Source organism: Vulpes vulpes, chromosome 9, assembly GCF_048418805.1.
Source record: "Vulpes vulpes isolate BD-2025 chromosome 9, VulVul3, whole genome shotgun sequence".
In the NCBI taxonomy this organism is placed as follows: domain Eukaryota; kingdom Metazoa; phylum Chordata; class Mammalia; order Carnivora; family Canidae; genus Vulpes; species Vulpes vulpes.
In genome coordinates this window covers 20,008,162-20,031,131 of record NC_132788.1, presented here as the reverse complement: position 1 = coordinate 20,031,131, position 22,970 = coordinate 20,008,162, and the positions used below count along the sequence as shown (strand labels likewise).

Here is a 22,970-nt window from a genome sequence, read left to right as displayed (position 1 = left end):
CTACAAAATTTAAATAACAGACTTTTAAGAAGTCAAGGAAGAGAGGAAGGAGAAAAGGGAAAGGAATCGACTCCAAAAACTCTAGCAGAGTAGAAATGCCGAGTGATGTCATTCATTCACTCCCTCCCTCACTCATTTAACAATTTGCTGATGCTAAGTGCTAAGCACCTACTATGTGCCAGGTGCTGCCTTGCACAATGAGAACACAGTGGCAAAACAAAGCAAGTACGAATCCTCATTCTGTGCCACTTTCAGCTTACTGTGGAGCCTGACATCAAATGAATGTACATGTAGCAAACTGTAATTGCAATTCTGAAAGTGTATTATGCGTAAGAACGGGGCTTTATGAGAATAAACTCACAGAAGGTTTGTAAATATACAAATGTAAATATTTGAGAGAATAAAAAAAGGTGATAATTAGGAGAATTAATATATGGTGAAGGTATATTTGGGAAAGAGAATGGGGAAGAAGCATGTAAGGGTAGTTTATTGTTTTCATAAAAAACTGGGATATGATTGTTTAATATTTTTGATTATTTAAGAGAGAGCAGAGAATTCTAAGTTGTGTGCACTTAAGGCAGCAATAATAAAACAAGTGTAATCATCCTGACATTTTGAAATACAATTCTAATGCAAAGACATTAAACTACTATGAATCCCAAACTTAAAAATGTGAATTAACCAATGTCACATGTATCTATAACTAATTGTATGCATTATGTATCAATTCTCAGATAATATCAGAACCTCTCTATTGCTGGTGGAAGACTTAATTAGAAGCTTTGTTTATGGCCATGAAACATACTCAAAAAGGGAACTTTTATTTTTCAGCATTAAATGAACCCACCATAGACTATGGCTTCCAGAGACTGCAGAAGGTCATCCCGAGGCATCCCGGGGATCCAGAGAGATTAGCTAAGGTAAAAAACACTTTGGAAATTGACAGGTGAAAACCTTATTATGGGATTTTAGCAAACCTGGACGGAGCCAGCAAATTCAGTCCCTTTAAAATTACATTAGGCCCTGAAATTTGGCTAAGTTTTAGATACAAAATACATATAAAATATCTACTAACTCTGAGATATGCTGTGATTAATATCTGAGAGAATATGAAATCTGAAAATTTGGTCCTATAAAATAGATACATTACAAGTATCCAGCTTATAAAACATTGCCAACTTTATGAAAATAACTAATTGCATACTGGCTTAAAAGTGTAAGTTCCCACTCCTTTGTATTTGAATATAATTTTATTCACCCATAATGGCAGGGACACATTAATCCACAGTCAGGTATTTATCGAGGGACTAGTCTGTTTATAATAGGTCTTTAGTGAAGTGAAAAATGCCTCCATATAAAATTTCTATGAAATGTATCGCTTTTAAGTGAACTTGCTTATGACGATTATATCATGAATCTAGCCCATTATTCTAGCTTTCTTTATTGAAAAATATATTAATTTTTTAGGTATTCAATTAATGAGATGTTATTAAATTTTAACATCTACATTTGCATTTTGAGTACACACATTACAATATGCCATGTTCTCTTTTCTGTACGGTGAGTAAAATTCAAGTACCACATTTGCTTCTACATCACACCTTTATTTTCCTCTTGGAAAAATCCCCAGCCCTACCATTAACTTAGATGATATCTGGAAAGTAGGTTAATAGCAATTTAAAAGGCTGTTAAAAACAGGAGGTGGAAAAGACAAAATGAGACGAAAGGGATTACTGATTACTAATTCTCTCTGGTTAAAGTGAACAGGGGGAAATATTATTGAAAGAATTCATCTTTATTAGAATAAAATTTTGCAGAAGGCACTGCCAAGATAATTTCAGTATTATGAACAACTCTTTGGCAAGCAGCTAAACTCAGGTCAGTCAATCATTTTAAGAATTTTTGGTTAATTAGAGTACCAGATTTTTTAATGGAATGGTCTGAAAGTTTTTAATGGCACTTCCATGGCATTATTAATTTTAACCAACTCCACCTTCAATCTGGCCGGTTTTTTGTTTTGGTGGCACAATCATGTATGGAGCCATTTTATCTCGATGAATTCCATGTAGATACATATTTATAGAGGGATTTTTATGTATGGTTATACTCTGCCTGTCAAACCAAATATAGGACCTCTTAGCCAGTTATTTATATTTTAGGGAGGATGTCTGGACTTTTTATTTTTATACATCATTTTCCTTTGAGTTTGCCATTTGGGAGTTTTACCTTTGCTTATACCTCACCCTTTCTGCTCTTTTTTTTAGGAAATGCTATTGAAAAGAGCTGCAGATCTAGTGGAGGCCCTCTATGGCACCCCACACAATAACCAGGTTAGATGCTCACATCTTACATTCTGTTGAGTCTGACTCTTCGTGCTGGATAAAAATGCTCACCTCAACCTGCCGTTTTGTAGGACATCATTCTGAAGCGAGCTGCAGACATTGCCGAAGCCCTGTACAGTGTCCCCAGGAATCCCAGCCAGATCCCAGCTCTCTCCAGCTCTCCGGCTCACAGTGGCATGATGGGCATCAATTCGTACGGCACCCAGCTTGGGGTCAGCATCTCAGAGTCAACACAGGGAAATAATCAAGGTACTACCTTTCTCAGAGTCAAAATTCAAAACATCTTATCCATTTAAAAAGTTGGTTCTGCTTGAGCAGAGGGGAGGTAAAGCTTGTTTCTTATACCATCAAAAAAGCATGTCCCCAGATAAGCAGTGCAATCATATATTGGATTATCTCAATATGATGGATGGTGTTTTGTGAGATTTGGGGCTTTTGGGGGGGGGTCCCAGGTAAAATCCCTTTAATTGTAAATATTTAAGGTTAAGATGAACTGTTATTTACTTAGAAGGGTTTTGACTTCCTGAAACTAGACTTACAGGTATAATTTGACTACAATATGCCCTTCTGCTATTGTGATTATCAGCTTGAATAGTGGAAGCAAGCAGAGTCATTGCCATTGCCATTTGTAATGCATGACCCTTTCTTCCTAGTTGCCCAGGAAAAGTGGTTCTGCTATCTAGTGACTTCTGTTTGTGTATGGTCTCATATACAAATGCAGAGCAACACACTTTATAGTTAACTGTGCCTTTTACATGGAAGCATATTGCATAAAGATTTTTGTCACTGAGGTTGATTTTATTAAGGTGCTAAGTTGATCACAAATCATCTTTTTAAAAGGAATACTTTTCCTAATGTTGCCCCTAACCTTGGGATAGTTTTATTTCCAATTTCATTCATTCATTGGAAGAGAATTCCTCATTCTCATGCTCAGGGTAAGTTTTTTTTACAGAAGAGTGGGTATGGACATATGATTGCCTTTATTTTTCTTCCAAATTGAGGTCATTTCCTAAGTAGATTTAGAGACTGTTATCCAAAGTGGGTTATTTCAGGATAGATTAGGTGACGTCTCCATGCTGGGGTTTCAGAAGCCTGGGGAAGACTCATGGTCCCTTCCCCATCCCTCCCACAGACCAGATCTCCCTGTACTCAATTGCTGATGCTTCCAAATCTTTGGTCAAAGAATAGCACATTTAGATGAACTTAACAATTTTTAAATAAAGATATTCCCCACCCCTACTCAGGGCATGGTAACAATCTTGAACTAACATTTCCAAAGGTATGATCTGTGGAGTACGAGTGGCTCTTGAGATGTTTTTAGGGTGCCTTTAGCTCACCATTCCCAGAAAAGATACAGTGGTGTGCTAAATTTGGGAAACGCTAGGTTGGCAAAGTTAAACTGTTTTTTTTTAATTCTCTAAGCCCATATGTTTGCCAATCTTCAAGGAATGGCTACAGTATACAACATTCGCCAAGCTTTACTTGACCATAGAATATTTTCTTCAGTGATACCCATAAGGCTCTCATGTATTAGGAAGATTAATCATCACTCCTTGGGGGGTGAGCTGGAGATATTGACCATAAATGGGAACAAAGAGGAAGGAGGGACTGTCAGGGACATGGCCTTTTGTAGGAAGGGGAAGGAAGGTGGGGTATAAAGGCTGAAGAGAGGAAAATGCACTTTCTACCTCTGCATAGGGTGGTTTGGGGATGTTCTATAGTCTGGGAACCATGTGGGCCATGCCGCCATATTTGTTCTGTGTTGGATGTGTGTGCCAGTTCACCTATCTGGGCTTCTTCCTTGTTGTTCAGGGTACATCCGCAACACAAGCAGCATCTCTCCACGGGGCTACTCTTCCAGCTCCACCCCCCAGCAGTCTAACTACAGCACCTCCAGTAACAGCATGAATGGCTACAGCAATGTCCCCATGGCTAACCTGGGCGTCCCAGGGTCACCAGGATTTCTAAACGGCTCCCCTACTGGCTCCCCTTATGGAAGTAAGTGCCCTTTCCATCTATGTGGCTGTCCTTGTGTCTCTGTCCCTGGGTTTTACTCTTCAGCCTTTTGAGGGAGAGTGACATCCCTACACCTTACTGACTTGTAGAGGAGTAGCCCAATTTCCGAAGGAAATGTCCTTCCTGCCTTTTGTTCTTTTCTCTTAGCTAGACTTTGATGTACTTGGTTGCTCAAAGCCTTCTGAAGGAAAGAAAAGGAGTGAAACTATTTGCTTTTTACAAAGAAAGGGAGATGAGGCTTGGGTGGATGTGGAGTGAGGAACAAAGATTCCATTTCAGTTAGCATCGTGCACACTCTTCATTAGGTAATTTCAGATGTAATGTTTTCTTTAATCCTCTTAAGAATTTTGTCCTTATTGTGGGTGAGGAGGTTTAGGTTCACAGCAGTTAATTTATCTAAGATCACACTGCTAGGATAGAGCTAGGATAGATTCATCATTTGAATGCAGAATTTGTGGCTTGGTTATTTTGTGTGTCACATCATGTTCCCGTGTCACTTTTTTACGTGGCCCTCCCCTCCTTGTATACTAAGAGATGGTATTTAGCTGCTCATGAGACAGACCTCTTAATCCTAATCTGGGCTAGCTAGATCTCCTAGGGGGTTATGAAAACTCACTGCGGTTGCTTTGAGGGCTAAGAAGCCCGAGAGAGTATGTGTCTTCAAACCTACCTAGGGAATGAATATTTCAGGCCAGGGGAGAAGCCACAAAGTCACCATGGTGAGTCTGTGTGAATGAGTGGAATGTTCTTGAAATGCTGGCTATTGTTGCAAGACTCTAGAGCAGACCCTCTGTTCACCCAGAGTGGTTCCCCCATGCCAAAACCAAGGACAAGTCAAGGCCAGCACATAGCCATTTCCACCGCATCTCAGGAAGTGACATGCCAAGGATCTGGAGGCTGCCTTTCTCAGCCTTGTTGATTCTCTGGGGACACACACCCATGAGTTATTTCTGGGTTATCTGTTCACTTCATTACCCTCAAGAGTCTACTCAACGTGATAAGGACATAGTAGCCAAATAGCAGAGGTAGTAGAGGTTGGTTCTTCTACTACAACTAAAATCTTGTTGCTGCAAAGACATGAATTCTGTGTTGTGTCATGTCGGATAGCCCAGATCAATTAGATTAGAGTGGTCTAAAGAGTTTTGATCAGGAATGGATGCTGTATTTTGTCAAGTGCTTTTTCTGCATCTAATGAGAGGATAGAGTAGTCTAGATGAACAAATTGTTGCTTTCTTGATTTATTTCTTTACTTATTTTTACCTTATCTTGTTCCAAAAATGTTTTGGGGGATATTAATAGTGTGATGAGTGTTATGAAAGTATAAAATAACAACTGTAAGACACTGAAATAAAAGAAAAAATATGGATAGGAAAATTAGATGAATCCAACGACTAGTCTGGATGCCATTTAGCATATTCAAGGCAGCCATTAACTTGGTTTAGAGGCTTACAAGATGGGAAAGCAAAGAGAGAAGCACAATTTGTTATAAGATTTTATATCCACACACTTTTTTTAATAGTTCAGGAGAAATAGTTTTGTGTTGCTGCAACCTCAGAGAGATTTCTCCCATGCATCATTGTGGAGAAGGTGCCATGTGTATAGAAGGGATCACATGTTCAACAAGTGACACAGGACAAGAGAGCCACTGTGTAAAGGATGGCACATAATGTGACAATAATAAGCATAATTCACAATTGCTTTCCACCTTATAGCCTAAAAAGCATGTTCCCATACAGAGTCCATTCGGATCCTTACAACAACTTTATGCCATGTCTATAATCATAATTATTGATGTCATTTTTCCTTATAAAATACGAAGGGTTAGTATGATTTATTCAAGGATTCATAGCCAATAAATAATAAAAATAGGACTAGAAATATGTCATCAGATTCAGAATACCATGTTCTAAAATTATTCAATAATGTAAGAAATATTTCATGTATTTATAATATACGATTAGACTGAACACGAAGGAATTACTTTTTTAGTTTCCCAAAAGGGTAATTTCACATGTTCAACATACATTTATGAATAAAAATCTGTGTATGAAGCCGAACCATATGAATTGTCATCTTTGTAGATCAAAAACGGTCAATATAATAATATAGTGTATAGTGTGGTGATGAGAGAAAGAGAGAGAGAGAGAGCAAAAGAAAGACAGGGAGGGGTGGGTGAGTAGGGTTGAGAGAGAGAGACAGAGAGAGAGAGAAACAAAGAGAGAGAGGGGATGAACAGATAAATGAATATGCCTACTGGGTAATTGCTTGATATTTCTTACTAGATAATTCATTTGGTGGGGAGGGACCCTTCTTACTCCAGCAAGTGATGGTTTTCTTCTACTATCCTTTCTTGATCACGCAGTCCCGCTGCCACAGAGAAATGATAGCACCCACAGCTTCACATCACCCATTAAAACCAGACAGCAGGGGCTCCCACGTGGCGCAGTTGGTTCAGCGGTTGCCTTTGGCTTAAGTCATGATCCCAGGGTCCGGGGATTAGGCTCCCAGCTCAGTGGGGAGCCTGCTTCTCCCTCTCCTCCCTGCTTGTGCTCTCCCTGTCACTCTCTCTCTCTCTCTCAAATAAATAAATAAAATAAAATAAATAAAACCAGACAGCGTATGCAGAATAGAAAGAGGCACACTACCCAATGGGAGGGGTGAGCACAGCAGAATACTTGCCCCCTGCTCCTGCTGGGTCTGTGTGATCTCTGGCACCTTTATTTTCTGCAGGAGGGTCTGAAGCAGTCACAAACTGGGAATGGATTCCAAACAGTGCCTTCATTACAATAAAATCCCCTACTACAAAAATTCTGAATACCCCATGGAGTTCATTACAATAGCATCTGACCTGTATTTCTAGCCAGCTAAGTCTTAACTTCCCTGGGAAATAAAAAAGACAGCCCAGGGGAAACCATTTTGTCAGTCCTGTTGCTTGTGTCTCAAAACACCAGTGTATGATTTCTCATTTTCTTTTTTAAACTAGTCTGATGGCGGCCAGGCCATGCCATGGAGCAATCACTTGCCAGAGTCATTCAGAAGAAATAAAGCCAAGCCTCTTGGTCAAGTTGATTTGCATTATGGCCAATGCAGAGTATCAGAAACCTGCATCTTTACTGCTTTTGCTCTTACACTACTTCAAAAAATGGCCAAACAGATGTTTTTTCGATTTCACATACAAACTTCACTTCCTGGCGGTAGCAGTGTGTGCCAAAGTTCCAGCTCAGTGCAAGTTTTTATGGCTGAATTCTAAACCCCTGACAATAGGGGGTTATAATGAAATGCTGACAGACCCCTTAGCGCCAACAAATGCAATGGCTCGATGCAAAGGAGGATATGGTGCCCTGGGAGCTCCAGCTGGGACTGTGTGAGCCAGTCAATCCTTATAAGAAGAAAAGTGGTTTTTCCTTAACCCCCCATATTCGTAGAGATTTGGGGGCCAGACGTACTTGCCTTTACTTTGGCCTCTATCCAAAGAAAGAGAGAGAGAGAGAGGGAGGGAGGGAGGGAGAGAGAGAGAGAGAGAGAGAGAGATGTCCAGAGAAATCCTCAATTGCAAGTGTATGTGATCGGTGTTCCTAAAATGGTGCACTCTGGTGTCCCCAAAGCAGAATCACCCCCCAAGCAATTCCAAAGTTTGGGACGGAATCTATGCCGAAATCCAACCTGTGTTCAGGGATTCCTACTTCATTTACATCGTCTTAGACTATGCCCTGGGGCTCCATATTTTCATGTTTTCAAAAATAAATATCAAGACATTTTCTATTGTAGAGTATTAAACGATTATTATAGAAAATTTAGAACATATGGAAATAGTCTCAAAAAAGAAAGTGCGCTCCCGCCATAAAAAACAACCTTGTTAGCATCTTGACATATTTCTATTGTCTTTTTCTCCAGGAAAGAAAAAAAAAATCCCATTACAATAGTAACATTCTCATTATACACAATTTAAAAAGCATGTGTACGTAGACAAGAAAAGAAAAATGACGCGCTTTATTTCTGTGCAGGCATGACCATTGTTAACTTTTAAAGTACGGCCTTCCAGCCATTGACAGATGCATTTTGGAAATTGCAGTGTCTGCTCTGATGCACAACTAATGGGATTCTGCCCCGAGATCAACGAAAGAGGGAGTAGAAGAAAAGTGGCAGAAATATCCAAGGCACAGATATGAAGCTAGGCTCCCCAGAATCTGTCAGTGATGCACACCTGGGTCCTAAGAATGGAGAACAGATATGAGGAGCGATGTTTGCTTTGTGAAGTTCACCACAGTCAATAAACTTCTCCCAAGAATTTGGAGATTTATTAGTCTCTTTGCTTTTTTCTTTTCTTTTCTTTTCTATTTTTTTTTTTTTTTTTGTAGCAGAAAGGTCAACAGGCAATCTTGTTTGCAGGTAGTAAAGCCTTAAATCAAAGAAGAGGGCAGCCCTGGGTGGTTTAGCACCGCCTTGGGCCCAGGGCGTGATCCTGGAGACCCGGGATCGAGTCCCACGTCTGGCTCCCTGCATGGAGCCTGCTTCTCCCTCTGCCTGTGTCTCTGCCCCTCCCTGTGTGTCTCTCATGAATAAATAAAATCTTATAAATAAATAAATAAATAAATAAATAAATAAATAAATAAATCGAAGAAGAACATTAACACCCCCGGAAGGCTAGTATGCCTATTGCTAATGGTTCCATTCTTCTTTTACCCCGCAAAGATGGAGATTTTTCCATTTGTTTATTTTAACAGCGTTTACTGGTTTCTGCTACATTAAAACTAATGCGTGGTCATTGCAGACAACTTTGAAAATATGGACAAGTGGAAGGAATATATTGAAGAACATTCATAAGCCATTGGCCAGAGATAACATTGTTAAAAGTTTGGATGTATATTGCATCCTTCAAAACTTTTGCTTTGTATGCTTTCCTAAAAAAATAAAATTGGGCTTGATGTATATGTTATGACATCATTTGCATTATTCATCTGAGGAGGCACATCTTTCTGAGTCGTCAAGTGTTCTTCTCCAACATTAGCTTTAATATTTGCATAGCATTCTATTTTATAGCCTGAATATACTTTACCCTGCTGCTTGCTCGGTCATTTCTGTTATTTTCTAATTTTCCACAATTATAAAAATGTCCTTGAATCTTTTTTTTTTTTTTTTTTGCAAATTTATGATTATCTCCTTGGGATTAATTTCTCAAAATTAAATTACTGGGTTAAAAAAATGCACATTTTAAAATACTTTGATTTTAAGCACACATTGCCAAAGTCCCTCCAGAGAGATGAATGTTCCCCTTAGAAAAGGATGAGTATCTATTTCCCTGCCCTGTTCATTTCTTCTTAATCTTTGTCAATTTGGTAAAGTGGAAAGTATCCTCTCATTAGTGTTTTAATTTGCATTTGATTACTAAGCAGTTTGAGCGTTTTTAGTTCTGTAAAAGTCTTTTGGTCATTTTCGTTCCTGTCTCCTTTTCTGAATTTGCTTTTCCTATCCTCGGCCCACTTTTCTCATTGGGATGTTTTTCTTTTTTCTAATTAATTTATAAAAGCCTATTCGCTATTGAGGATATGAACATATCTAAATAATTTTCAGGAAGGTTTTCCCTAATTGTCATTCGCCTTTTCTCTGTGTGTTACAGAAGGTTTTTTTTTTTTTTTTTTTTTTTTTGTCAGTGTGGCCAATCGATCTTGTGATGTTCTGCTTAGGCTTTGAGGTTGAAAGGATTATATAAATTATATAACCTTCCTAATTTTTCTACTAGCGCCTTTATAATTTTGTTTTAGCAAATAACTCATTAATCCACTTACATTTACTTTAGTGTTTAACATGAGGAAGCGCTTTAAGTTTCCGTCTCCAGGGGACTTGTGTATTGTTCCCATGCATTTGCGTCCCATTAATTTGAAATGTCGCCTTTATTAAGTTTCAATTCTCATATATATCCAGGTCTCTTTCTGGCCTCTATTTTCTCCAAGGATTTGTCTGCTTAGTTCTATGCTACTATAACACTGACTTCATTGATGTAGATTTTTCGTTAAGTTTTAATATCTATTAAGATAAATGCCTCAGTACTTTTGAAGTATTAACAAAACTTTCTGACTCCTGCAGTGTTGTGGCTTTTTAAATAGATAAGCATAGAAATTGTGTTGATGTACACGATTTAAAATTCATTTTGGGACTTTGATTACAGTTGCATTAAATTTTAAATTAACTTGGATGTTAGTTTAGCATTTTATAAAAATTTTGTAAAACTATTTTAAATGGGCATGTTATAGCTCTGTGCTTATTCAACTCTGCAACAATTGTTTTATGTTACCTAGTAAAGTTTGATGTGACTTCCACTGAGAGGCAGCCACATTTGACTAAATGAATCCATTTTAGGTTGAGATCTATTATTTAGAAAAGGAACATTTATAAAAGTGAGTCCTCTGCTGAATACAAACAGAATCAAGTGTGTATAGTAGGCCTAATTCATCTTATAAAAACCCTCCTCTATCGTGGTGTAGAAGGGGAGGTGGTGCTATTGCAGACAAGGTGCCTGCATGGCTCACATAGTTTGGCAGAGATTGGACCGTGATTGGAATCAGGGCCTCCTGAGTCTCAGCTTTTCTTTGGCCTCTAATTCTGTGCCTTACATAAAGGCGAAAGGTCCTCAACCCCATTTTGACGATGCAAAAGCCAATGCTAGAAGAGAAGATTTTGCTTGACAGTATGAATGTAATCTACTCCCAATATTTGACCCCATATTCTATTCTATAATTATAATGACTTAGTCCAATTTTATCTTCATTTTCATCTTCGAGTATTATTTTAGATTTTTTTTTAAATTTATGATAGTCACAGAGAGAGAGAGAGAGAGGCAGAGACATAGGCAGAGGGAGAAGCAGGCTCCATGCACCAGGAGCTTGACGTGGGACTCGATCCCGGGTCTCCAAGGATCGCGCCCTGGGCCAAAGGCAGGCGCTAAACCGCTGCGCCACCCAGGGATCCCTCGAGTATTATTTTAGATTCTTCCAAGACTTAATCTTCTTTTCTATTTTTTTTAAATTCATGTTTCTTGAGGAAAGACAGAGATGTACCTAGATGCTTCCTTCTGCATAGCTCTTTAAATCAGGACTACCTAAGGATGAGCAGTTTTTAGATAAAGCTCTTCTTTTGAAGTCTTTGGTTTATAGTTTGGCTGTAAAAGACATCATATTGGAGATATGTTGTATGATTGCTTTGTATATGCAATTGTGTGACCATAACTCAAAGTGTATCTTTATAGTGAGATGGGAGAAATGGGGATGGAGTCTTACACAGGTCATCAGGACAGCTGACCTTCAATTCACCTTGTACTTGGTCTTTGAATCATAAGTCACACTCATGTCCTCACATTCAAAATTTACTTTGTGGAGTAGCTGGGTCACTGAAGATGTGAAGCAGAAGTTGGCAGTCCCTGCCTTGACCATTAGGTTCCAGTAATTCTTTTACCAAGTCATGTGACAGTTCAGAATTCTGAAGACTGTCCCTGGAACTTGACCTTATTCTACAAGATGCTGTATCTGACAATTTTACCCTTGTGAACTCTAGTTTACCCCTTTACTTGAGCTTGTTGAACACAGAAGATAAAATTATCTTCTTATATGATGTAACTTGGTAGAGTATCTGACATTAAGAGGTGTAGGGCATTTCATTGGGGTAATTGCCTTTATTTTTCTTGGAAATTACAACACTTAGCTTTTGGCTTCCTTTAAGTAATTTTATTGTTAATATTGGTGTTTTTTCTGCAACATTACATCAGAGGGGCCTGACTTGCAGCTTCATTTCCCAGGAGCTCTGAAAGGAGAGGGAGAGAGAGAGGGAGGTAATCTCCTTGATGTTAATAAACGTTTACATTTAATGAGGAAGTGGCCCATAGAGATGGCACTCTCAGAAATGTTAACCCATAGATCAAACCTCTGGAGCCCTGAGAATTACAGGGAAGTATAGAGCTCCCAGACAGGACTTCTTTTTAGGGTGAAAAAGAGCTTTCCATTCTTGAATAGATTTGATGATTTTTCAGATGTTAGTCGAAATGTTCTCTTGTTAAGCTTCTACTCATGAACAAAGACATATCATAGTATCACCTCCTGCTGCTGCCTTCCTGACCCCCCCTGGCAAAAGAGCACTCTGCCTGCTGAGTCTCCTTAGCACTGTGTACATTCCTCCAGTAGGGTTGTTACCCTATTCGTTGTTTCATTTGTATGTTCCTCCCACTGGGCTGGGCAGGGGTTTTGTCACATTCAACTTTTTTCAATCCGTAGAATCTGGGACAATGCCTGGAGTGAATGACTGGATAATTTCTCAATGAATGTGTATAGGTTGTATGTCCTGAAGAAAGAACTTAACTCCTAGGTTTGTCCTTTCCTAAGAGGATTGTGCCTTTTGCTTTCCAGTCATGTCATCAAGTCCCACTGTTGGATCTTCTAGCACGTCCTCCATCCTCCCATTTTCCTCTTCAGTTTTTCCTGCTGTCAAACAGAAGAGTGCCTTTGCCCCTGTCATCAGGCCACAAGGCTCGCCTTCACCCGCCTGCTCCAGTGGCAATGGAAATGGATTCAGAGGTAAGCAAAGGTACCACTTTGGTACCACCATGATAAATGGACCACAGGGCCAGGAAAAGTAAAAGCAAACAGTGCAGCATCATTCCTTCTCTCTAACCATTTACCTGCAAAGAGATGCTTTGGTGTTTCATGGGATACAGATGACTTATACAACTGGGCTAATACTCTACCCACGAACAAGCTGGGGGAAAACAGAGAAGTTGGACAGTTCTTCAAGTTCACAGAATTAACTATGGTAGAGCCATATGTATACCCTGTAGGAGTGTCTGGACTTCCCAGACCTTTTCTTTCCACAAGGCCATGCCACTGTTTCCTAGAAGGTGCCTGGTCACATCAGACACCACAAGGTGATTGCTGCTTACCTAATGGCCTTGCTTGCCCATCTGTAGTGCATACCTATTCCCATGGCATAAATGGACAGGATCCATCAGGAGCCACCAGCACATTGTGAGAATTCTGGTTACATGCCAGTCAGATTGATAGCAGGTGTTTGAACAGGAGGTGGAGAAGGGAAGAAAGAAAAAAAGATATACACTGTCTAAGAAAAAAATTATTATCACCCATCAAGCCCATTTTTGAGCAATGTCTGAAAAGTATAGCATGACATAACATAATGTGATGAGTGCATGAGAATCTAATCATCTCACTGAATGGGAGGCAGCTGATGGCAAAAGAGCAAATTGGAACCTGCTGAACACTATGGATCCTGACGACCCACATTATTTTTAGGCTCTTCTCTGAGTCTTGACATGAAAACATTCATGACAAGCAAGTTTTGGGTAAAACCAAGAAGGGCAGAGGTTTGGTTAACCCCTGATGGATCAAAGCCTCTGAGGTCAGCAGAGCCTTGGAAGAACTGTGCCATCCCTGTGATGGCATCTGCCTAATAGCTTTATATTGTGCATAGATTCCTGATCCTCTGGGGATCCTCTGTGAGGGTTCATCAGCCAATTGTGGCCCAGCAGAGCTCTGGGAGGCACAGTAGGTTCCTGTCCTACTCTACCGTAAGAGACAGTGGTGTCTCCTCAAAGTCAAGTGACTTGACAGAGAAAGTGTGAAATGGGAACTGAAAACCCAGCACTTGGAAGAGTCCCTGAAAATTCTTTTACTTCCATCTAGACAAAGCAGCTGGATAACATGCCACCCAGTGTGTGAGTAGTTGGAAACATCTGTGTATCTGAGGGGGAGAAGTATATATAGGGATATATATTTCATTTTCATTTAGATGTCCAGTCCATAGAAAAACAGGATCAGCTTTTAACTCAGTGTCACCACCTGCCCCATCTCTCCTTAAGGACCAGTGTGGTTTCCATCGCATCCTTGGGGGATACACTCAGAACTTCTTCATCTCCAGACTGGGAAATGTATACAATTATCGAATATCTGCTGCATCTTTGCCTTCTACACACTCACTTCAGGGATGATGTCTCCCCTTTCTAAGTTCTGTGGTTTTAGTCATATCACTTAACCATGTGGGGGCCCCACAGTTCTCGTTGGGGAGATGCAGAGTGAGGCCCCATGAAAGGCTAAGAGGGAGTGCAGGTGCAAGAGGAAGTCGGGAGGGATACAGCCCCTTCCTCATTCCAGACAACCCATGCCAACATTTTCAGCTTCACTTTGAGGAGAAAAAATATAGCTTGATTTCCACTTCCACCCCTCCTCCATCTTCTCTCTCTTACATGCACTCAGTTGGGGCAGTTGAGGTTGTCTCAAATCTTCTGGTCTGTACTGTCCAGAGAGATTCATGTGTGGGGCCTGCCTGGCTTTGGCCCTTGAGCATGCCAGGATGCATTTTTTTCACTGGCTCCCATGGCCTGGAATCCCCACCCTGCTTGTTGCTGCATTCCCAAGTCTCGTTGTGGTATCACCCACTCAGGGTTGGGTTGGCCCCAAGAGATGGAAGAGTCAGTGTGGTCATAGTGAGGTTTCTCTGTGGGGGAAGCAGTAGCCAAAATAGCCATAAGACCCTCTCTAGGGTCCTCAGCCATGTGAACTCCTGGTCAGTGCAGGTCAGAATAATTAGACTGAGGAAGTGGCTGAGCCACACGTTCCATGTCTGTGGGAGTGACGATGTCATCAATTACACGTAGGCTCTGGGATAGAATCTCATTTCTGTAGGATCACTGAGAAGTCCTGAGCCGCTTTTGGATCCTACAATTCCCTCTGGATTTCTCTGGTGATTTGAACCTTAAGAAGAAGAAGGAAGGCAGGGGGAGGGGGAGGAGGAGGAGGGAAAGAGCAGTGCCTAAATTAGGAGTGCAGGCTCCCACTTGTCCTCCTTTTGTATCAGGTGGCTAGAAGCTCCAGGTCCAATGCTACAAGGCATCCCACTGATGCATAGAAGGAGAAAACAAGCTGACATCAAATACTCTGGCCATAGTCACTGAGTGAAGGAATCCTGGGACTGCAGAGGTGATCAGCAGGAAGCTCCATGTCTGTAGAGACGGACAGTGTAAAAGTGTGGTCTAAGGTGCTTGGGTGATCACAGGCTGTTGGAGAGGTTCTGCTCTTGACTTGCATGGTGAGATGGTCTCAATTATCTGCAGGAGTGACATGCATCCAATCGACTCTGAGCCTTGCTGCTTTTGAGCACCACATGCAAGACACTGAACCAAGTGCTTTACACGAATTACCTTGCCCAAGCCTCACATGTGAGGGAAAGGTGAAGGTCATACCATTATCACCCTTTAAAAAAAAAAGATTTTATTTATTTATTCATGAGAGATACACAGAGAGCGGCAGAGACATAGGCAGAGGGAGAAGCAGGGTCCCTGTGGGGAGCCCGATATGGGAGTTGATCCCAGGACCTGGGATCACAACCTGAGCTGAAGGCAGATGCTCAAACACTGAGCCCCCCAGGTGTCCCCCATTATCACTATTTTTTAGTTAAGTGGTTTCCCCAAAGCAACACAGTAAGCTGACCTCAGACATTTTGACTCCAGACCCTGTGCTGTGACAACCCAGTGTGTCTCCAGGGACAAGAATAGTGCAATTCCTCTCCTCACCCTTCCCGCATACCTGCTTTCCACCTGGACTGAAGGTGGATTATTGTTTTCCCATGAAATGCCAAAGGTAGAAAGAAATTGGACAAAGTGCGGTTAAGCATGTTCCCCTCCCCTTACAAACATGCTTATTTCTTCTCTAATTAATTTCTGTTTTCTGTCTGTTGGCTGTGGTTTCGACAAGGAAAATGTCAGGGTCACCGTGGAGCAGAGATCCAGCCCACCTAGTGCCCGATGTGACATCTGCCGTTCTTCCGGCACGCGCTGGATCTTCTTCTTTGAGTGGCTCTGCCCTTTTCAATAAGCTCTGTAGGGTAACTCTCTGAGGACGCAGAAAAAAGAAGGGGCTGATGAGTTTTAAGTGTAATAGACAAGTTAAAGTTGAAAACGTGAGCCAGAATCCTACTGCCAGAGAGCTCTGTGCAGTGTCCCACCTTCTACCTCATTTATCAGGCATTTGCAGTGATGAGTATAGATTGTCGAGATAATATTATGCACTATGTGCCTGATTCATTTTCCAGCTCCCTCCAGGAAAAGAAATAAAATAAAATAAAAAAACCCTCCTACACTCTGGGATAATTACCAGGGTTGCTATGTCTCCAAATCATCAGGGAGTGTCCAGAATTGAACTGCCTTTATTGAAAAGTTACATCGATTCAATATATAGTAATACAGGCAAAAATAATTAAGGCTTTGCTAGCTGTGTAAGACCTTAATCCAGATCTCACAAACATTCAATAAAGGCTGTATGGGCAGGGAAATAGACGGCTGACAATTTTGCCTAAGAAGACTAGCTGGATGGGGAAAGAAGGGGCAGAGGGAGGAGAGACAGGAGGAAGAAGACTGGGGGAGGAGAGAGAGGTGGTGTTGGGGAGAAGCAGGAAGAATTTTGGTCATTTGCTTATCAGCTTAGGAAGCACCACTCAGCAAAATGCTTCTATGATCGTTGATAAGCTTTAGATGAGACAGAGACAATAAAACTCAAAGGATCAAATACAAGATGTGGTTTGAAGTTTTGAGGCAAGGAGACTACTCTGCTGATACCCAAGAATGTGAAAATTCTATGGGTTCATCACCTGAAAGCCAAGGTCAGAGGAGTGCAGTTTGCTGTGTGATTTTTCCACATTGTGCTAATGCTGCTTTGTTTCCCATATCAAGGGGAAGCCTTGGACCCAATGCCCCCCACAGGTATAGTCTGTGTCCTCTTTGCTAGGTGGAGGAGACATTGGGTACTACTTGGGGATGGAGGGGATGAAGAGTAGAGACTGGGTGATTTCCAAATTAGGAACTAAATTAAGTCTTCTATTCCAGTGGATCCGCACTCATTAGTGAACAAGCATCACATATCAGCATGAACACCAAAGGAAGATGAGCTAGTTAGGGGGAAAAATAGTTCATCACTTGCAGCTAGAATGGAGAGAAACTTGGGATGGTGAGAAAGCCTTATTTGTTATAAATTGATGCCTGGAAAGTTACTCCATAGGCTCGGCACCTGGAGTTTCCTTTCCTGTTTCAACTTAGTGATTTGAAACCATATAATCTAGAGATTATCATAGTCTAATGATGAAAAAGAAATATATCACAAATACCTTAAAATCTAGCTTATGTGTTGATGTCCATCATGCCAAGTATACAAGCCATTAATATAAAAGAAGATAAAACATAGGTCTTGGCCTCCCAACAAAACTTCAACAAGCCTTGTTTATGTTCCAGTGATTCGGTGATTCAGTGATTCAGTGTCTCTGACAGGCTGTGTGCTAGAGAAATGGGTTTCTACAACCACTGAGTGCATCATCTCCCCGGATTGGACCCTGTCGATCCCAGTGCCTAACCTCTCTCTGGGTTGTAGGCTTCAGTGTAAACATCTCTGAGTCTCATTCCTGTGCCACTCTTTCCTTGCAGCCATGACCGGACTTGTCGTGCCCCCAATGTAAAGAAGAAGAAGAACTGCTTCCTTATAGCACAAAACTACTTAACTCTGATGGACCAATCCTGAAGAAAGCACTATGAGCTCTTTGGGGAGAGTTGTGCCCCAGAATGAACATGACGGACAGATTTGGGTATGCACGGAGCTGCATCGGACCTGATCTCACGTTTCTCGCATAGCTCTCATGGTGGCTACACAAACTGACCCTCTTGGGGACAAGGACAAAATATGTCATTGACGTAGTCAGTGCTAAGAGCAGAAATGCAATTCTTTGTTATGAACATTATGAGAACCACCTTCCTATGTTTGTAAAATATTTAAGAAAAAAATTGGCAAACAATTCATGCTTAATATTTTGGATACTATTTGTTTTTCTTTGTAGGAAAAAAAAAAGTTGAAAGTTTCTATTTTCTATGAAGCCTTTCAGATACCAATTTAGTTTATGCAGAAAAAAAATTGAACAAAACAGGGTACCAGCATGGAAGACTTTCTTAAACGAAACCTGAATTGAATGATGAAATGTTGTTGTATGTGTGTTTGCTTATAGTTTAATCTCTTTAAAAAACAAAAAAACAAAAAAAGGGAAAAATTTTAAAATGTTTTACAATTATTTAAATAAATAAACGTGTAACTTATTGTAAGTAGAGGTAGAAATTAAGACCTTTTTTGGAAGAGAGAGGAATTTCTCTTCCTGATGTAAAATGAAAATGATGCAAACAAGTAGTAACAAGTTTAAAAGGTGTGTGATTATTACTGCAGTTACTTACTAGACTTTTATCCCCCATCCTGCATCCCCCTCTTTTTCCATCATTTTATTGACCCATGGGCAAGAACATGTACCTTATATAGATTCCTACAGAACAGTCTGATGCGGAAACAAAGATTCAGTCCATGCGCATACACAAATACTCAAACTCATCAGTTCATTCCCAGCTCCGTCCACTTTCTAAATAGTCTACGTGTCCCTTTTGGTATTCACTTTGTGAATTTTTAACAAATTTATGTTAGCGTTCAACCTTCTCCTCTGAACGGTGCAGAGAATTCCCATGTTTTAGTGCATCCCAGGCTTTGTGTCCCGAGGAAAGACATGTCTCATCTAAAAGAAGAGCCAAAACCATGTGACTTTCCCACCCAAGTGGCCCCTTTGGAATTGCCCCCCAACAGAGCCACATGTCCCCTCCTCTTTGGTTGCCTAGTCAAGCCCAGAGGTGTAAGCCCCACAGAACTTCGGAGACAGGATTTAAAGAAGATGATCCTGTTTCTTAGACTCTTAAGTGTGAATTTTAGAATGTCCACGTCCTTTCTTCTCTCTGCAGATTTCCTCTCATGGCCTTCAACTCTCTTGAAAAAAATATGTATCTTACTTGACACAGTTTCCAGGCAAGAATGGCATGGTGTGTGGAAGAGGAATGTTAAAAGCCCTTAATCCCTCTCCTGATATTCAAAAAGATGGAAATGGAGATTCTTAGCAGGGTTAGAGATTAGGGGTATCTGTGTTCTGAGCAGCACAGTGACCCAGGGCTGCAATGGGCTCTCGGGAGTTTTGGGGACTAGCTTTTAGGCAGAGAAACATTGCAGGAGCTGCTAACAGTGGCTGAGTCTTGAAAGTCTGTGTGATGCTGGAGATGTATCCAGATTTATTTGGATTTCCAATAAGGATGTCATTTTTTTGTATTTGGATGTCTAGTAAAGGTTCTCCTTGTTGATTCATTGGCACCATAGCACAGTCCATATGTAGATTTCGGTTTGAGGTTCTAACATTAGAAATTGTTGCAGCTCTCATGAAAAAACATCTTTGGTGCATCTGAGCCAATTTTAGACGACTTCACAAATCCGGCCCCCCTTCTGTTTGTCCCATTGATACCTGCCCACAGCTAGTGATCCAGTCCCCAATGGTCTTACTTGCTTTCAACTATTCTGGAATTACTCAATATGCCCCAAATATTATTCCTATGCACATGAGAATCCAAGGTTTTGGAAACTGGGCATGCTTATAATTACTGCTGACAGTCCTTCATGGTCAGGGTTTATAGCACCCAAACACAGGAAACACATGAGAAAAAGGTCCCCCACGAAAAATCTGATCGAAGGGGAAGAGTGTGTGGAATACAAACATTACCCTCCAAAAGTGAAGGCGGAACAAAACTGAGCATGTTTAGACCTGGATTCGAGCCAATCCAACATAAGGAAATGTTTTTTTTTAAGTAGCATTGCTTTTAGAATCTGTGAATTTTGCTCTTGCATGAAGATGAGTGCAGTACTGTCTTCAAACTGATTGTAGAATTTGTTGGTAGCTTTCCACCGAAAAATGTGTGTAACTAAATACCAGACATCCTTGACCATTCAGCTAGAACCTTGGCAGCAACCGATCTATTTAATTGTACAAATGTGTGTAAGGATTATTTTTAGTGTACTGATAAATTAAGAACAAAGCTACTCTGTCCTCTTCAGTCTTGCTGGTGAATCATTCTGGTCCCAGGTTATTTTTCGTGCCACTTGGAATACGAGTATTTCTATAGGTAACTACAGATTCTATCCTATCTTTGTAAGAGGAGCTGTGTAAGATTTTCCATTTAAAGGGACAATTTACTTCATTATTTATCTCATTTTTTTGTTATAGCATCATATTTTTTCCCAGTTTTTCTTTGCACATTTCAATATGCATGGTTTAAAAACCATTATCTTCTCTACCTTTTGTACAGTAGGGTCTCATTTTCAAACTGTATAGTTTCATTTTATCGTTTTGCTTTGTCAGTTATATACAGTATAAAGTTGCTATGCACAGAGCTTTTTGTAAAGACAGCTTTTTTGTTTACTGTTTTTAATGGTCTTACTTATTAAAGAATATCTTGTTTGTAAAATGAATATGTCTACTTCAGTTTTAAACTTTAAATTATCCTAACGAAAAATAAAATTTTTGTACTGTAAAAATGATTGGAACTTTGCCTTTTTTTTCCTAGAGTGAAAAAAATTAGTTTGGGATTTGCTCTTAGGTTTCGGGATTCTCTCATAACTGTTAGTCCCTGAGCTCTGATTGAGGAAATCTTACTACAGCTTTTGCTTACATGGAAAGTGTTCTGAGATACTCACTTGGAGGAGAGAATATGTATGACTTTGGGTCATTTTTCCATATATATTTATCTATATATCCATCTGGTCAAATTCCTTCATAAAGAGATCCTACTTCCTAGGTTGGTCTTTGGTCTTATAGAATTCTTAAGGTAGGTGAGTAGTCTACTTAGGTTTGAAACTGTATGTTGAGTAAATGTTATAATTGATCCATCAGACAGTAAAGAATTGGAGGATGGACACAAAGACTTGAGGCCAATCTTAGATTACAGGAAGAGAGCAGGATGCCAACCCTTGGAAGGAAATAATCCATAGCAGAGAATAGCTTATACAGGAAGATAGAAGGGCTGCAGGAGCTCGGAAAAGATGGCAATCACAGAGGGTTGGAGTGGTCAGAGAAGTTTCCATGAGGGAGGCAGGGCTGGTAGGCCTTCCAAGAATGGTAGGAATTTTGTGGCAGAGGGTGGTGGTGAGCACTGCAAATGGGAAGACCATCACGAACCAAGACCTGGAAAGGGAAATTCACAAAGCACATTTAGATTAACGTGATTCTAAATGTCATTTTCAAGGAGACCATTGACAAACATATACATGATGGAATTATTTCTCTCTACCAGGGTATAGTTATCTTCAAACCACATAGATTACATCCCTTGCATGAGTAGATGAGATGCTCTTTCGAAGCAGTAATCTGAGAAAGCTATCACTGCAGTTTTACTTTTCTCTGTGAAAACTAGCTCTGCCTGGACCATGCTCATCCTTGGTCTTCTCACAGGGAGGAGCTTGCGCTTTTTCGGTCTTTGTCTTCTCATCCTTCAGGACTGGGTTCAATTATCCTCTACTTGGGGAGGGCTTGGCTGACCTCTGACCATTGCAAATTTCCCACTTATTCTCTTTAATCAAACTCCACTTGTGTCTTCATGACAATTTGTATTCACTTGTTGTGTACTTTAGAGTGGAGGCTTACAAGCACTGGGGCCTTATTGCTCTCGCTATTTCCTGTGGAGCACCAAGTGTAGTGCCAGAGGTACTCAACAGATAGATACCTGTTAGATTAGTGAATGAGTACACTGAATTCTGAGCCCCAGAGATAGCCTCTGCCTTGTCGTGTGGGAGAGGTAGCCGATCTGTCACAAATGAGAGGAAATAACTTCACTTGGGGAGTCCATTCCTTAGGGACTATCTTGTCAGTCAACTAATCAAAAAAAGTGATGAAGTGTGTCTATAATGTAAAGTGGCTGGTTGCTTAATAAACAGAGAAATCTCAAAATGAGAGGAAATGAAGAAGAAGCCTCTGGCTGGTAGCCTGTGGGGGCAGTTGTTTTGCCCCTTGGCCCTGGAACTTAGCTCATGTGGCTTTTTGTGATGCTCAGATGTAATTTCAGAACCAAAACCAGGGCCTTTTAGGGAAATGTGCATTCCATTCCTGTTCCAGATATGACACTTGACTTATCTATCACCCATTTGAATCACAAAGAGCTTATAGTGCCTTCACCAAACTGCAAGTTCACAGTGGCTGTAGGGCAGTGAATGTGAGAGAGTGAATGTGAGACTTCATGAAGCAGGATCTTGCTCACCATGCTAAAGAGTTTAGACTGCATCCCCAGGACAATGCAGCAGGTAGTGGGAAATTGTTCCAGGAACCTGCGTCAAGGAGTGACACAATACAGTTTATGCTATAGAAAAACCAGTGGCTACAGTATGAATTATGGATTGGATACTGGTGGCTAGGAGGCCAAACAGACGAGGGACAAAAGACAGCTGATATGCACCAGTGTGCTGTCCTGGTGCCTACCACAGGGTGCCCATTTTGAATGGTCAGCTCCTGTGCCTTGCGAGGTGGTAAATGTTTTTAAATGGCTCCTGCAATTAGGACAATGTTGCAAGAATCCTGATAAGAGGGACTCCTACCTGACCTAAGGACTGCCAGTAGAGATGGAAAGTAGAGGAAATATTTGAGACAAAGCCTTGCAGTTTGATAGGCCTTTACTGACTGATTAGATGTGGGAATGAGGGAGAAGATGGGACTAGTATAAGTCCCAGTCTGCTAGTT

The 22,970-nt window shown here is 40.6% G+C and overlaps 1 protein-coding gene across 1 annotated transcript in view; it reads left to right on the top strand.

Annotated features, from left to right (window-relative positions):
• Window positions 1–20,782, top strand: part of EBF2 (EBF transcription factor 2) — a 191,984-nt gene extending 171,202 nt beyond the window's left edge. The window contains exons 11-16 of the mRNA XM_026007906.2: window positions 832–920; window positions 2,265–2,330; window positions 2,414–2,591; window positions 4,155–4,340; window positions 12,752–12,919; window positions 17,824–20,782. Of these exons, the coding sequence (XP_025863691.1) occupies window positions 832–920; window positions 2,265–2,330; window positions 2,414–2,591; window positions 4,155–4,340; window positions 12,752–12,919; window positions 17,824–17,855 (719 nt within the window). The 3' untranslated portion in view covers window positions 17,856–20,782. The remainder of the gene's footprint in view (window positions 1–831; window positions 921–2,264; window positions 2,331–2,413; window positions 2,592–4,154; window positions 4,341–12,751; window positions 12,920–17,823) is intronic.
• The last annotated feature ends 2,188 nt before the right edge of the window (window positions 20,783–22,970 follow it).